Raw genomic sequence first — 14,861 nt, forward strand, 5'->3', positions numbered from 1 at the left:
CACTATAGACGTAAAAAAAAATTGAACTATTTCTATTAGTTTAACATTTTTCCCCACTTTTGTTAACAAGAGTATGAAAACCTAGATTTTTTTATTGTATTAGAACAGATATAAAATGTGTGATTAATCGTGAGTTAACAAGTGAAGTCATACGATTAATTACGATTGGAAATTGTGATCACCTGATGCCCCTAATTTTTAATAATATTTTCTTTATAAAAAAAAAAAAATGAATTTTTTTTAATAAAATACATTTCAAAGAAAAGATTATTAAAAATTAGGGGCGTCAGGCGATTAAAATTTGTAATCGTAATTAATCGCATGACTTCACTGGTTAACTCACGATTAATCACAAATGTTATATCTGTTCTAAATGTACAAAAAAATAATTTCTAGGTTTTCATACTATTGTTAACAAAAGTGGGGAAAAAATGTTAAACTTCAAATGAATCTTTGACGTCTATAGCCGTCAATGGCAGTGAATGAGTTAAAATCGATTCTGAATCGGACTAAATGATAATCACGATTCTTATCAGAATCAATTTTTTGCCACACCCCTACATCATTCTGACAAACAAATTGCAATTTTCAAAATCGTTCAGACCCAAAAAACAGTAACCTAAAAGTCATCCGATAACTAAACTGTCACACATTGCAGTTCTAGTAAAACACATTGGCAGAGCTATCAGCATCCAATTCGATTCCGAAAGGTGAACGATGCAGTCAGGAGGCGAACCAAGCGATTAAGGAGGCCGAGACGAGGTGAAATCCCGCTTTTAAGTGGACGTGACGAGCGCAGGTTTCTAATATGCCAAAGAGGAGAGAGAAAAAAAAAACGACGTGAGAGAAGAGCTGTAACAAATCTGTTAAGGATAAGAGAGAGCAGGCTCGAGAAGCCGGGGGGTCGTTGGATCATCAGAATGTCGGCCCGTGTTATTATACTCTGAGTTGGACAGCAGCATGAGGGGAGCAGGGGTGGGGGGCGGGGGTGGGGGGGTCAGACAGGAAGAGAGCTCGCCGTCTAATCCTCCAATTTTCTTACATTACTAACCCCCGACCGCCCCGCCTCCCTCCTTATCCCCACCTCTGTCGACAAATGAAACTGGAGATACTGGCGGCTTCTGTCTGAGATTGACTTGCACGAGTAAAACACACAAGAGGGGAAAGCAAGCCGCAGACCTGCTGCACCTCAAATGTACTCGCACGCCCTCGGTGACCCCCGTCATGTATGATGCTGTGCAGGCTGCGGCGTATGTGTTCTTTGTTCGCGACGTACAATCGTGTCGGTAGCAGCCACACGAGTAGCCCTTCAGCGATCGATAACTTCCTGCCGATAAGAGACAAATCAGATGACGGCATATTAAATTAAGATATCGTTTTTCACAGGCACTTTTCTGCTTCACTTGCTTGTTGCGATGCTAGTCTCTCTCTATTTTTATTTTGTGTGTGTGTGTGTGTGGGTGGGGGGTCAAAATCAGTGCGTTAATTTTGAGTTAATTTAAAGTTCCTTTAACACCACTATTTTTTTTAACGCGCAATTAATGACCGCTCCTTACTTGGAAAGCCTGTACTGGGGGAACTCCAATGGCAACGCAGCAGACGCTTCCACGTCAAAATGGTGCAGTAATAAATGTAATAATAATGCGTATATTTGTGGAGACTGGGGTCAAGATGTATTTTACAATTTTAAAAATGTACAGACTTTCACACGTTACTTCATGTTAAAGATTAGATAGCTCTTAAAATGAAAAGAAAAATGTCACCAATGTCTTACAAGTGCAATTATGCCATCTAGTGGCAGAAAAATTACCTCAATACAAATCAATATCACACTACTTTTTTACAGTGCAGTACATCTTATTAATTTTAACAATTGTTATGAATTATTATGAAATTACTGTATGATAAAAAGATGCATCCATATTTCCATTAGTTAAATTTTTTTCTACTTTTATGTTAACAACAGTGTGAAAACTTAGGAAAAAATATTTGATTGTACATTTTATTGTACCTTTAGAACAGATATAAAATGTGCGATTAACTGTGAGTTAACTATTGAAGTCATGCGATTAATTTTAATCGCCTGACACCCCAAATTTAAACACTTACACGAAGGACTCCAGAAAAGAGAACATTTACTAATGAGAGGCTGAAATTCTGAGGATTTGGACAAGTTGTGGATTAATCGATTAATTGTGACTCGGGGTGTTCCATTTCATACCTTCTACGATATTACCGGTTTATTTTTTGGGGTGATAAAAATTTAAAAAACGTGTCTGAGGTCCCTTGAGCAAGGCATCCAACTCTCCTTGCTGACAACCTTTCCAAAGTCACTTTATGCTATGTTAACCCCCCCCCCCCCCCATGATGGGCACATTTTAGAATAATAATTGCAATCTTGTGCTATCCCAATAACCACAACCAATTAGCGCAATATCAATGCTGCAATCGATTTTCAGCTTTAAACTGCAGAGAACAGAAACAAAAGCGACGCGTTAGCAGCGACTTTCCTGCCCGCTTGATTGGTTCATATTCCAGTCACCTCTCATCGGGCGCGGCAGAACCCTGACTGAGCGGGACTAATTTGCCATGCTAATGAGATGGCACCGGCAAACACAGCCAGCTGGAGACCAGACTAAATGATCCTGTCATCGGCCGAGAACACAAACACGGCTAACCGCTAATTAGCTCGCCTCTGCTCGTCTGGGTGACATTCGTGCGGGAATCCGCCGAGCGCAGCCGCGAAGAACAGAGGGCCGTTTGGGGGAAATTGGACACAAAGGCGGCTGATATTTTTGCAGCGTCGGCTGCCGCCACGTCCTCCTTTTTTTTCCTTTTTTTTCCCTGCGTAGCGTGGCGATGTGCTATAAGAATAAGGCGGGAAAATATGCTAAGCAGACAATCAAGGTGTACCCCCCGGTGCTAAACAGCCAATCATGGCGGCCCCAGCATGTGTCACCAGCCGGCAGGAGGCAGAATTAGTCCTGGTTAGTGGCCAGGGCCCTGCCGAGTGGCTGATTAGGCTTTTAGATGGAAGAGGAGACGGAATGTGAAAAGTCTGCCTGCCGCCACGAGGTGACCCAGACAAAGGACGTTTTAGACCAGGAAAATTGTAGCGGCGAAAAGTTGCTTAACCCTTTGAATGCAGCAGATATGGATGTGGTTTGACTTTATTTGAACTATTGGACTGCACTGATTCTCTCCTGTGTCAAGTGGGACACTGCTTGCGCTAACGCGGGCTGAAATACATTTTTTCAAAACATAGTCACTCACTCCCAATGACGCATTTATATGTCTTTCATGTTTTTACACGAGAGTGCACAAGGGGGGTCTGATGCAACTTCTGATTGAAAAAATATGAATATAATAAATGTCATCTTTTTCTATTAAAATTAATGGCCATTAATCCATACCATGCTACCCAAAACAATACAAAAAATGTTGGAATGTGTATTTGAATGAGGAAAACAATTCATAAGAACAAAAATATCTTAACCTACAGAAAATCACCGTAGTTACATTTTCTCACGTGGCGTTGACCCCTGTGACCGGCATTCTAATGAGGTTGAGGTTTGAGAACTGAAACAAGCTCTTTTGATTGGCCGGGTTGTTCCTGTGTTGCATTTTTAAAAACAAGAATTTATCACAAGATGACGACTGGAATATTTTGCTATTGAACTTTTGAAGCTTTGACTTTGAAACTTTCAGTGCTGAAGAAAAACATGTCGACATTATTATCTGCACGATGATTTGTATGTGTGACTGCTTTGAGGTTGCTGTTGTGTGTGACCCCTCCCCTTTAGAACAGCAATCGCTCTGTAAATAGTGAATATCCAATAAAAAGAGAGGAAGTATGTCCAGAGCGCGATAAGAGACTGAAACTGAGCACATCTCTTTCCGTTCTCAACAACCTCTGTTTATTAAATGTTCCAGGTTGCCTAAACCTGACAACTTGCGCATGTACAACTCATTAATGGTAAAAAGTGCAAAACCTAAATCTTTTTTTTTTTTATCACTCACACAAGCACAAGTAACTATTTTGCATTAAAAAACACACTAAGACTTTTTTTTGCAGCTCTTTTATGGGAGCCCGGAACGGATCAATGGCATTTCCATTATTTTCAGTGGGGATAGATGATTTGAGATATGAGTGTTTTGAGTTATGAGGGTGGCCATGGAGCTAATTTGACTCCATTTGAGGGGCCGGGGTGACTTTGAGCACCAGATGCTGACGTTTCCCGCAGGCTTGCCATTGTGATTGAGCTCATCCTTAAATGTCGTACACGGCTCACACGTACGCACGCACGCACAAACGCGCGGCGCTTTCACTGTGCAGAGGCAGGATTAACCTGCTGCTGGCGGAGTAAATCCAGTGCTGCCTCCGCCTCTCCGTCTCCCTGTCTGGTTATCCCTTCACGCGAGCGCCCCGTTCAAAGAGGACGACCGCCGGGGATTAATGACGTGTTAAGGAGGCGACAATGGAGGATTTAGATGCAGCTTGCGGTAAGGACAGGAGATTTGAGAACACGGACCACCGGTTAGTGCTCGCTGAAGTATGATTAGGTAACAGCGACCGCTCCTTACACACACAAACACACACACACACACAAAAAGATAGCATGATGGACAGGTGATGTATTCTTATCGCATGTGCCGAGAGACTAGCATGGTGGCAGGCTGGTCCTATAGTAAATACACCTTGAGAACCCTACTGACCTTAGACTCAACAGCAGAACCCCCCCCCCCCCACCCCCACTTCCACCCCCAGAATCAACTGGAGGAGCCAACATATTGTTTTGAGGTGGCAAATCAAGGTCCAGAAAGTAAAAACCCTGCCACAGTTTGGCTTTAGCCCCTAGTGCTAGCAAGCTAGCTAGCTCCTTAGCAGGTAAAAGAGCACCATGGGTGCTAGCTAGCTAGCTGTCTCGCTCCCTAGCAGGTAAACGAGCACCATGGGAGCTAGCTAGAGAGCTAGCTAACTAGCAACTGAGGCTAAAGCCAAACGGTGGCAGGATTTTTACTTTCCGGGCCTGTATTTGGCATGTTGACGCATTTTTACCGATTTTTTAAATGTTTGACCCCACTCATGACGAGGATGTGTGCTTACTGTCATTAGTCCAGATGACTAGCACGTTACATGCTACACAATCGTAATAGCCTCCTCAAGGCTAGCTTTTAGCTTGTCTGGTAGCTACATAGCAGTTGCAAACTCCTTGTCGTTTTTGAGGTGGTGGATAATTTGTGAGCACGTTATCTTAAAATAAAAATAAAAAATCAGTTTATATCCTAATCTGTTTTTGTCTGTAACAGTCTTTTCCTAATTGCCGATCGTTCTGTATCATGTTGCAATCACCATTGCCTTAATAAATATGGAAAATTTACAAATACCGTTTTGTTCCAACAAGATTGGGAAGGAAAACTCACTCTAAACGCACCCAGGATAATTGCTCAGGAAGATCTTTAAGCAACCAGGAAGAGAAACTAAGTGTTTATCCTACTGGTCATATTTTCTTCATCCTCTGCGTCGAACAACTAATATTAGTGCCATACTGATGATCATAGAGAGACGTTTAAACACTACTACGAGTTCCAGTACCAACTGCCGTTGTACCCAAATGGGATCCCGAAGCGCTGCAGTCCATTGATTGCGTCTTCCCGACAACACAAAATTCCGTATGTCCTCCATTGTTGTCTTATGTTTACATTCATACTTGAATTCACTGGAGCTTCACATCCTGTCGCACCTACACAACCCATTCCGCAACGGAAACACAAACCAGATTATGGTTTACCCTTGCGAAAAAAGTGCAGATGCAAGCCACTGAACTTTACCGCTCGGTGGAAACATGACTCTTGATGCAACAACTGCTCTATTTGTGCAGCACACAAAACGTTTGTAGTTTGTAGGGCAGGTAATATACAAAGGAAACAGTTTCCAGTGACCTTTAAAACGGTGTCATCAGATGTCGTTTTGACTGAGTTTTGACATTTTAACATACAAATATTTACTCCTTACCACTAAGTAAGATGTACACTGCAATTACGTTTTGGTGCCTTTATCTGATCTTTTTGACGATTTATTAACGCCAATTTTGCCTCACAACACAAAGGAAAAACTCTGAAAGTTTAATAAATACATTCTTAAAACAGATGGTTTAAAAGTAACCCAAATTGGGTGAAATAACTAAAAGGGACTAATGCTAGGCTATTTATGACCAGGTTAGGTTGAGGATTTGACCCAATACATTGGGTTCAACAGTTTTTCATTTTTTTTTTTATCCAATATTGGGTCAAATCACTCCCACAGAAATAAATTCCATCATAAAAATAAAAATTAAAATCATGTTCTGGTCCGCTCATGGTGGTGGATTATCAATTTAGCTGTTCACAATGGGTACTCTGGCCAACAGTTTTCAGACTGAATTCGGGTTTGAATTTCCCGCCCTCTGGGGGGGCGTGTTAGTAGCAAATCAAAATTTTTTTTTTATGTTTTCAGCACATTATTATCGAACTGTCCAAAAAGGCAACCAGCATCAGCTCTTCAGCCCAATCTGCTGGGTCAAAATCATTAACTCAACCTTGGGTAAAAATTAACCCAATCTGCTGAAAATCCACATCTTCCCAGCGAGTGTTTACGGATAACAATCTAGCATTTGCCCTCGTATGGTAATTTTGAGCTCTCGATCCCAACCGTGCTTTCTTGTTTTGGTATATTATATTGGGATGATTAGCTCTCTAGCGCCATCAGGTGTATTATGGTTTTTATGACTTTTAAGTCAATTTTTTTTTCTACGTTTAGTTGATGCCCCAGTGAAGGGATAAATTGGGTAATCGCGGGAAATGAACTATAACACATCAGGTGTACAGCGCATCGAAAAACAAGAGAAAAAAAACATGATTTATAATGGGAGTCAATGGGCCAAAATTTGGACATTTTTACTCATGTGTACTATAATAATTTGTTTCCCACATATAATATTGACAGTAATAATTTTGAAATTTTGGACGGTGCCATTTTGAACTTCAACATGTTTTTGGACAATTGTGTGCAATTTCAGCTCACTCAGTGATTTTTGTCATATGCTTTATATTTGATATTAATATTAATAAAAAGCCAAAAGCCAAAACTTGGACACTTTCCTTATGAGGGATAAAGTGTGTGTCAATGCGAGTGTGATTGTTTGCTTGCCTATATGTGACTTACGATTCGCTAGTGATCAGTTCAAGGTGACTCCAGCTCACCTGTGACCCTGACGAAGATACAGGGAATCGAAAATGGATGAATGGATATTTAGGAACTGGGCTCGTGCTATGCGTTATGCTCACGGGAGTGGGAAAAAACAAAAGCGAATTGGGTCAGGCCGAGCGCATAGGTGCAAATCCAGCCTATGGTTTACCGGTTACTCATTGTACTGGATTTTACAGCCAGCACTCCAGCTGTGCTCTGGCTTGCATTTAAGGACATGCACGAAATGAAACACGGCTCACCTTAGCTGAAATAAATCTCCTCGTGTGGCGTACTGGACAAGAGCAATATGTTCATCATTTTTTGGATTTGTTGTGCTGATGAGAAGCAGTCATAGCCTGACAAAGGCCGAGTGTTAGTCACCATACCCTGACCCCCTCCCGCTCCCTTCTTACCACCACACACACACACATCTACACACTGACACTCATATCCAGCCCGCTGCCCGTCTCAAAAACCTTCTCCCGTGCAATCTCCTGTGCATCAGCTGCCAAATGAAGTTCCTCTTTAGAAGACCCAAAAAAAAAAAAAAAAAGCCTGGGCTGTCAAATCGTCAGAAGCCCGGTGGCCGGCGGCATAGGCAGCCCTTGTGTTGAAGCCAATAATCCGGCGTCGGGGCTTGAGGCGCGCAGAGCGCCGTGATTGACAGGGCTCGATATGAGGCCCTCGCCTCACTTGACATTTGGGTTTCATAAGGTCTGGAACAAAAGGCAGGGGCAAAATAATCAGAGACGGGCGCAGGCAAATAAATCTGTTTATTCCTCCTCACCTAACACCCCCCCGCCCTCCCCTCGCCGCCTCCCTCACTTCAGCAACTCCCCTCGCTCGCCCACACCGCAGCTCGACCGCTGGAGAGGATGGAGGGAGGGCATGATATTACCTTTTCTGAGCCTTAGTGGATTCACGCGCCACGACAGCGGGTCACTTTAGGCCCCTGTGCTTACCTGAGATATTAGTTTGTATGTGTGCTGCTGGATAGAGATGTGTATTTGGACAGTGTGCGCGCGTTCGGGTGCACAGCCCGCTGTCCGTACGAACCAACAGAAAGGATGAAGAGACAGATACAGAAAGAAGAGAGGCATGCTGTCAAAGGGTCGTTGATTATTTTGAAGAGCGAGCCACATATTGGCATGAGATGGCCCCTGTTTGGGAATTTCAGGCTCTGTTGAAGACCTCAGAAACGCTACAAGGACTTGTCTTATTATGCAAACATCACGCAGGAGTAAGAGAAGTGTGAAAATGGTGGGTGGGACCCTGTTTTGCTTTCTTCCATGGTCATTAGCCCTTCGCTTTCAATGGGGAAGACATACTAGCACGGGCTGCTATATGGGCTCATGACATCTAATGTAGAATTTTACACATTCAAAGCCAAGAATTAAAACAAAAAAAAGAGTGCCTCGTTGTTGGCTGTGTGTGCACGCATATCTTTTTTTTTTCGTTCTTGGTGGTGGTGGTCGTGGAGGGGGGGGGGGGTAGTCTAGAACCACCCCTGGCTCTGACTGTTGCACACCCCCATTGAGTGTGTGAGCGAGTGATGGAAAATGTCATCCCAATAATCATCCAGTCACAAGGACAAAAATATGTTTAATGAGCTAATAAATGTGTAAAATATGAAGTTATACAGTCATTTGGACCCAGTTGAGGTTCCAGTCTGAGCCAAGGTAGCCCTTACACTACTGAACAGTATATGGCCCTTCTTTTGCAGCGGTGATAATTCCGATTGTGCTCACGTCAGTACACCTCCTTGCGTTAAATATTCATGAGCAATACAAGCAGAATGGCGTACCTGTAAAGCTCAGTGACAATTTAATTGCGGGGTTGTAAAATGCAAAAACGCGGAGATCACGGCAGACTGTTGTAATGTCTTAATAAATAAACGGCAGAAACAAACAGGAGCGCATGTTCGCCTGGGAGGCTGTGATAAAACACACATAAATCTACGGATAGTTATACAAACCTGTGTCATTTAGCACCAGACAGAGCCGAGGAGCCCCACGTGGGGTGCCGAGCACATGCCTTGCAGCTTGTGATTGGTCAACTCGACGATGATTGACAGGTTGCTCTCGCGCGGGCTGGACTCTTCCCGCTCGCCATTGGTCGCCGTTAATGGCCACCTCCCCTCCAGCGCTCTCGAGTCAAGAGAACCAGGAAGTTGTAGTTTCTTACGGGGGATTTACACACACAGGTCGGCGTGGATTAAACTACACGTCCCGACGCTACGTCAAAGTCGCGAATGTGTAATTGCGCTCGGTTTTGACTGGCTGCTTCTAAAATGTGGTTCGGTAAGGAGGGGGGCCGAGCGAGCAGTGTCGCTGAAGTGGTCGCCGCCGCCGGGATGTGCACGTCAACCGGGGGAAGAAAAGTAGGAAATTAACCGGTTGCCACCACAGCGGGAGGACAAGTGGGGTCACGACATGGCGGAGAACCACGACTAAGAAGAGGAAATCCAACAACAAAAGCGACTGCGTGGGGATTTATTCTCTCATAATCTTACGCACCTGACTGTCACGCGGTGCGACTTTTTACGATTTGTCTGCGAGAACGGCGAGCGGCCGAAGGTTCGAGGATGTTCTCACTCTGTTGGCCGGCTTCTAACTAACGGACTGACCGACAGACTGACTGACCTTTTTACGCACGGGAGCGAGCCACGCTTCACTCTTTTGTTTTTCGTCTTCGCCGAGGAGGAACTTCTCAATGCCTTTTTAATGATTCGAGACTTGAGCAAGATGTATCCTCCGGCGCGGCATCCGGTAAGTACAAAAGCAGTAGCCGTGTTGTCAACAACAACAAAAGGTTTTACTGTATTAATAATAAGGAGCCGCCGCGCGCCTGATGCGTAATCACTTTGGCTCGAGTTTCCGTGCCATTGCGCGCTCGCACGGACAATTGCGCTCATTGACAGACTTTTTGCGCGCGCGTGTTCCTAAAGAGAGACATGATGAAGGAGGCTGGGTGAAGCCTAAAGGCAGAGTGAGTGACAGAGGCCCATTGTGGCCATGACAGTGGAACCTCAGTCGTCTCAGTTTTTCCTCTCTTCTTCTTCCTGTCCATCTTCTTCCATGGTTCTTTCGCTTCGGTTTGAGGTCCCACCCCAGCCTGGACAGCCGTTTAAGTTCACCGTGTCCGAATCCTGCGACCGGATCAAGGAGGAATTCCAGTTTCTTCAGGCTCAGTATCACAGGTGAGAGAAACGCATCAATTTCCCGGAGCCTATCCTATATAGTTGACTTCGGGGGATAGAGGCGCGGGGTACACCCTGGACTGGTCGCCAGCCAATTGTAGGGCCCATATAGATAGGCGGCCATTCACAGTCACATTCACAATTGTAGAGTCTTCAGTGAACCTTTACGTGTTTTTGGAATGTGGGCAGAAGCCGGCGATAAAGGCGTAGCGGAACTCCCGCAAGCACAGGGAGAATGTAAAAACGCTACACAGGGAGTTCAGATCTTGGATTTGAACCTCCAGCATCAGAACTGTGAGGCTAACACACATTCAACGTGGACACCCTTAGTGTCCAAATCTCAGTCTCCTGCTACGGTATATAAAATTATAGCCACTTGCTAAAAGTACAGTTTACTAAATAAAATAGTTTTCAAACACTACTTGTCTTTACTGTAATTAACATTTACCAGTTCAATGCAACATAACAAATATTGCCCAAATTATTATAATAATATATTGTTTCAAGCTAAGTATTTCACAAAATTACAAAAACAAACAAAATGGCCACCTCATGATATAGGACACTGTGAGCGCATATCCTGTGTCCAGTCATCAGCCCTGGGTCTGGATTATACCGTAGTTCCCCTGACTCACGCCGTTGATGTAAATTTATGATAATGAACGCAACAAAAAAATTGCCTCGCGACCCATTTGTGGAAGTTCAGAAAACTGATCAAGGTTGTACCAGCCAAAGGGATCTTAAAATGTCTATCAAAGTCCCCCTTTTTTAAATCCTAATTGCAATTAAATGTAACCACCGTGTTTAGCCCTAAATCACAACGGAATATTTGTTTGAAATGGCGCATGCATGTAGCGATGTCATATTATATGTGATATATGTCACAAATCTATCATTTTAAAATTGGCCCGAAGATCAGGTCGGGAGGAATACTTGGCTTAGTATGTTTGATTTATTGATTGATGAACGCCCAAATGTGCTGTAAACTACCAGGCTCAAAATAATCATTTTTCTTTGTTGAGCAGTGTTGCTTTTAAGTCACTCCTCCTGCATGATGTGCGTCGCAATGGATCTGAATTCGTTTCCGGTTTTGTTGAACAAGGATTTTCTCTCCAGAGTCCAGACGTGTATTAATTTGCCCGCTGTTTTGCTGTTCAAAGTTGGATGCTCGCCGCTTGAAAACTGTACTGATTAGCTTACGTGTCAATTTTAGCTTAGTTTAGCAATTAGCATGACTTTTCTTTCTTTTCCTTTTTTAGTTTCTTTCTTTCTTTCTTTCTTTCTTTTCTTTCTTTCTAACCGCCACGGAGGCGATGATGACGGAATTAATAGCAACTCCGCAACACGTTTAGCCGCACTAGCTAGCCAGCAGAAGCTACTTGCGAGCTACCTAGCGCAACGTAAATAGCGCCGAGATTGCTTTGACGTACTATAGACACAAATATTATGTAAGCAACTCTTTGGCGACAGTCAATTCCGTTCAGTTATTGGAAAAACTTACAAATCTGTGATGATCATTTTTGCTATTCAATGTGTTCCGACTCGCAAACCGCTTATTTCGAGACTTTTAGTACACACGAGATTCGAGGTTATTGGAAACTTTTCAAACTGAGCTTCCCCACGAAACCCCAGTTTGAGAACCACTGCCTTAAGGGTACCCAATTGAACTTCCACTATGCTAGCATATTTCAATTAAATATGCATTGTATTGACTTGATAGAGAACAGAAACAGTTTCTGGACAACCATGGCGGCAAACCCGCGTTGGGACCCTAGTTTCACCTATTATACGCTGGTGACTAACCACAGGTAAACCCCCATCAACCTCCGCATGCACGTCTGCCTCTGCGAGTGCAAGAGGTGTGAAATACTTTTTAGCAGACATGATGAAGTGTGAAATGTATTGCTCGGGGCAGAACCACAAGCGCCATACCAATGCATAATAATCACCCACCTCTGGCCGCCCCTGTAATTATTGTCCAGTCACCTGGTGAGTGTTTGGCCACTGGCTTTCTTCGAGAACTCAAGCGAGCTGCGTTAGGCGACTGCAGTGGGAAAAAACAAGAATAAGTACAGGAGATTTTTTTTTATTTTTTTTTTTTATTTTTTTTAGAGGAAGATACAGTACTGGAAAAAACGCATTACAACTAATAACAAAAATCTCTTGTTGTCTGAAATCCTCAATGCTTTTGATTCTTAAAAATCTACGAATCGTTACTTCGGCATTTTAACTAGCTATGTTGTTCTTAACAAGGAGTTAGCTCAAGACGCTATTTGAATCGTTTTCTTGTCAGACAGAGGAACCAAAAACACATGAGGAGAAAACTTAAATGAGTTTCTTTCTTCTCCTTCTGCCATTACGAAACTGAATTTTGTTAGTTTCAGCATAAGGTGTCCTTTTAGTATTTTCAAGTAAAATCTTTATTTTGAGTATTTACCTACCACGTTTAATCAAATGCATCTACTCAACTGCAGATGGTGTTTTTTATTTCTAGTTTTTTTTAGGGGTGAATTTTTTTTTTATAAGATCATTGTATACTTGAGCAGCTTTACAGATGTAACATATGCACCAAGTTTATTATAGTTAAGAAAAACGAACACAATAAATTAAAATTGAAAAAAACGTTTTTGTTGATGACACAAAATGAGAGATCGAGTGCTTTAAAAAAAAAAAAACAGTAGCGAACTGAAACTACATCCAAGTATAATTGAGCAGAAATTTTTTAATCTTCGTGAATTAATTTCATACATGAGGGGCTTTTGAGGTTTATTTTAAATGTATTTATTTCGGCTGTACAGAACATATGTCAAATAGTCAGTTTACTTGATTACATGATACTTAGTGACAATTTGTTTTTGTTTTTTTAATTCTGCAAATTTTCCATATATAAAACCTAAAAACTAATACTAAAACTAATAAAAATTAAGTAAAACAAATGATAAAAAAAAAAAAAAGAATTAACAAACCCATTCTAAAAATTAATTAAAATTAACTGAACTTAAAAAGCGTAAGTTAAAATGAAAAAAAAAAAAAGAATGAAAAATCCAAAACTATTTAAAATCTGGTCATATTGTGTCACAGTGCCACCCTCATTATTTTTATGAGGAGGGAAAAAGAGGCATCTTTTCGATGGTGAGATGTTTATTTCTGAATTTATTTTCCATTCGAGGCTATTCGTGCAATGTACCACGTCTGTAGTGCGACCTTGGAAAAAGCAGCTTTCAAAGCTCGCCTGTAAAAAAAAAAAAAAAAAAGCCTGCATCCATCCTGGTCTCTCCTAAATCATTTCAGCATTTTACGGCGCATATGAATATACTGAGTCTGGAAACAAATGAGATATATCGCTTTTTGCACTTCAACATTTTCCTGAAAAGCCACAAATGTGCTTGTCGTCGCTTCGCCCTGTTATTGACGTTGTCAGCAGCCTCACTTTACCTGCGCTGGCAACGTTCGGCCCACGATTAGCTCATAAAACACTCACGCTAAAGAGTCCTAGTGGTAAGTGGAGAGTTTCCTGTAATAGACGAGAAATAGGAAAGGGTTAAGCTTTAGTGTAACCACACTTGTGATATGGACCCTCGTTATAAGGTCGTTTTTTTTTGTCGATGGTGCAACTCGGGCCTCACGTTGAGGTTTGTGTGGTCGTCTATTGATCCATTAATTACTGAGATGTACGTGCTGAGTAAGTGTCTGCAGGGGAAGCCGGTGAGAGCCGAAATGCCACATTAAAGTAGCAGGATGTGGGTGCGCGCGCGCGCAGCTTCTGCTTTTACATCCTTACATTGTTTACGTGACAAAACTCCCGTCGCCGAGAGTGCGCGGAATGCGTGCGTTCATTTTGACACAGATTTCTTTTCCTCCCCACGTCGACCTCGCAGTTTGAAAATGGAGTGTGAGAAACTGGCGAGTGAGAAAACGGAGATGCAGAGACACTATGTCATGGTGAGTTTCACGCCCGAAGAGTCTGTTCGTATTGATGCAAATCGGGGGATGGGGGGGGGGGGGGGGGTACACACGTCGCATGTTTCATTTGCTTTGCTCTGATCTTTGTTTTTCAGTACTACGAAATGTCATATGGGCTCAACATCGAGATGCACAAACAGGTAGGCAACGTTTCGGAGTTGGGACGCAAACAGGAAGTGCTGTGACTGGTGGCAGAAGCGTACTGGTGGAATTCAGTGGCCCCAGTTGGTTATTTTTAACCAAAGGGTACATTGGTGTGAGAGTTACGCAATGTGCCGAATCAAAAATGATTACTTTGATAACCTTTAGGATGCAATCCGCATGGCCGAGAAGTCGTTGTTTATCGTAGCACCCACAGGCAAAATGTCATGAAATAAAATGCGCACACATGCCATCTTGACCAACTTACTCATGATAACAAGCAATGTTTAGAATCGTAAAGAATTGCAAAAAAAGGTGTCAGTAGTCAGG

At 42.6% G+C, this 14,861-nt stretch overlaps 1 protein-coding gene across 7 annotated transcripts in view; it reads left to right on the forward strand.

The window, feature by feature from the left end:
- Positions 1–9,463: 9,463 nt before the first annotated feature.
- Positions 9,464–14,861, forward strand: part of LOC147173408 (transducin-like enhancer protein 4) — a 30,895-nt gene continuing 25,497 nt past the window's right edge. For 3 of the 7 annotated variants that reach the window (XM_086076269.1, XM_086076270.1, XM_086076271.1), the window contains exons 1-2: positions 13,852–14,369; positions 14,486–14,530. In XM_086076269.1, the coding sequence (XP_085932395.1) occupies positions 14,166–14,369; positions 14,486–14,530 (249 nt within the window). In that variant the 5' untranslated portion in view covers positions 13,852–14,165. Of the gene's footprint in view, positions 9,997–10,341; positions 10,428–13,851; positions 14,370–14,485; positions 14,531–14,861 lie in introns of those variants that run through there. The other 4 variants (XM_086076274.1, XM_086076275.1, XM_086076273.1 and 1 more) reach the window with 3 other exon arrangements.

This window comes from Leptonotus elevatus, chromosome 5 (assembly GCF_054856555.1).
Source record: "Leptonotus elevatus isolate MCC_2025b chromosome 5, RoL_Lele_1.0, whole genome shotgun sequence".
Taxonomy (NCBI): domain Eukaryota; kingdom Metazoa; phylum Chordata; class Actinopteri; order Syngnathiformes; family Syngnathidae; genus Leptonotus; species Leptonotus elevatus.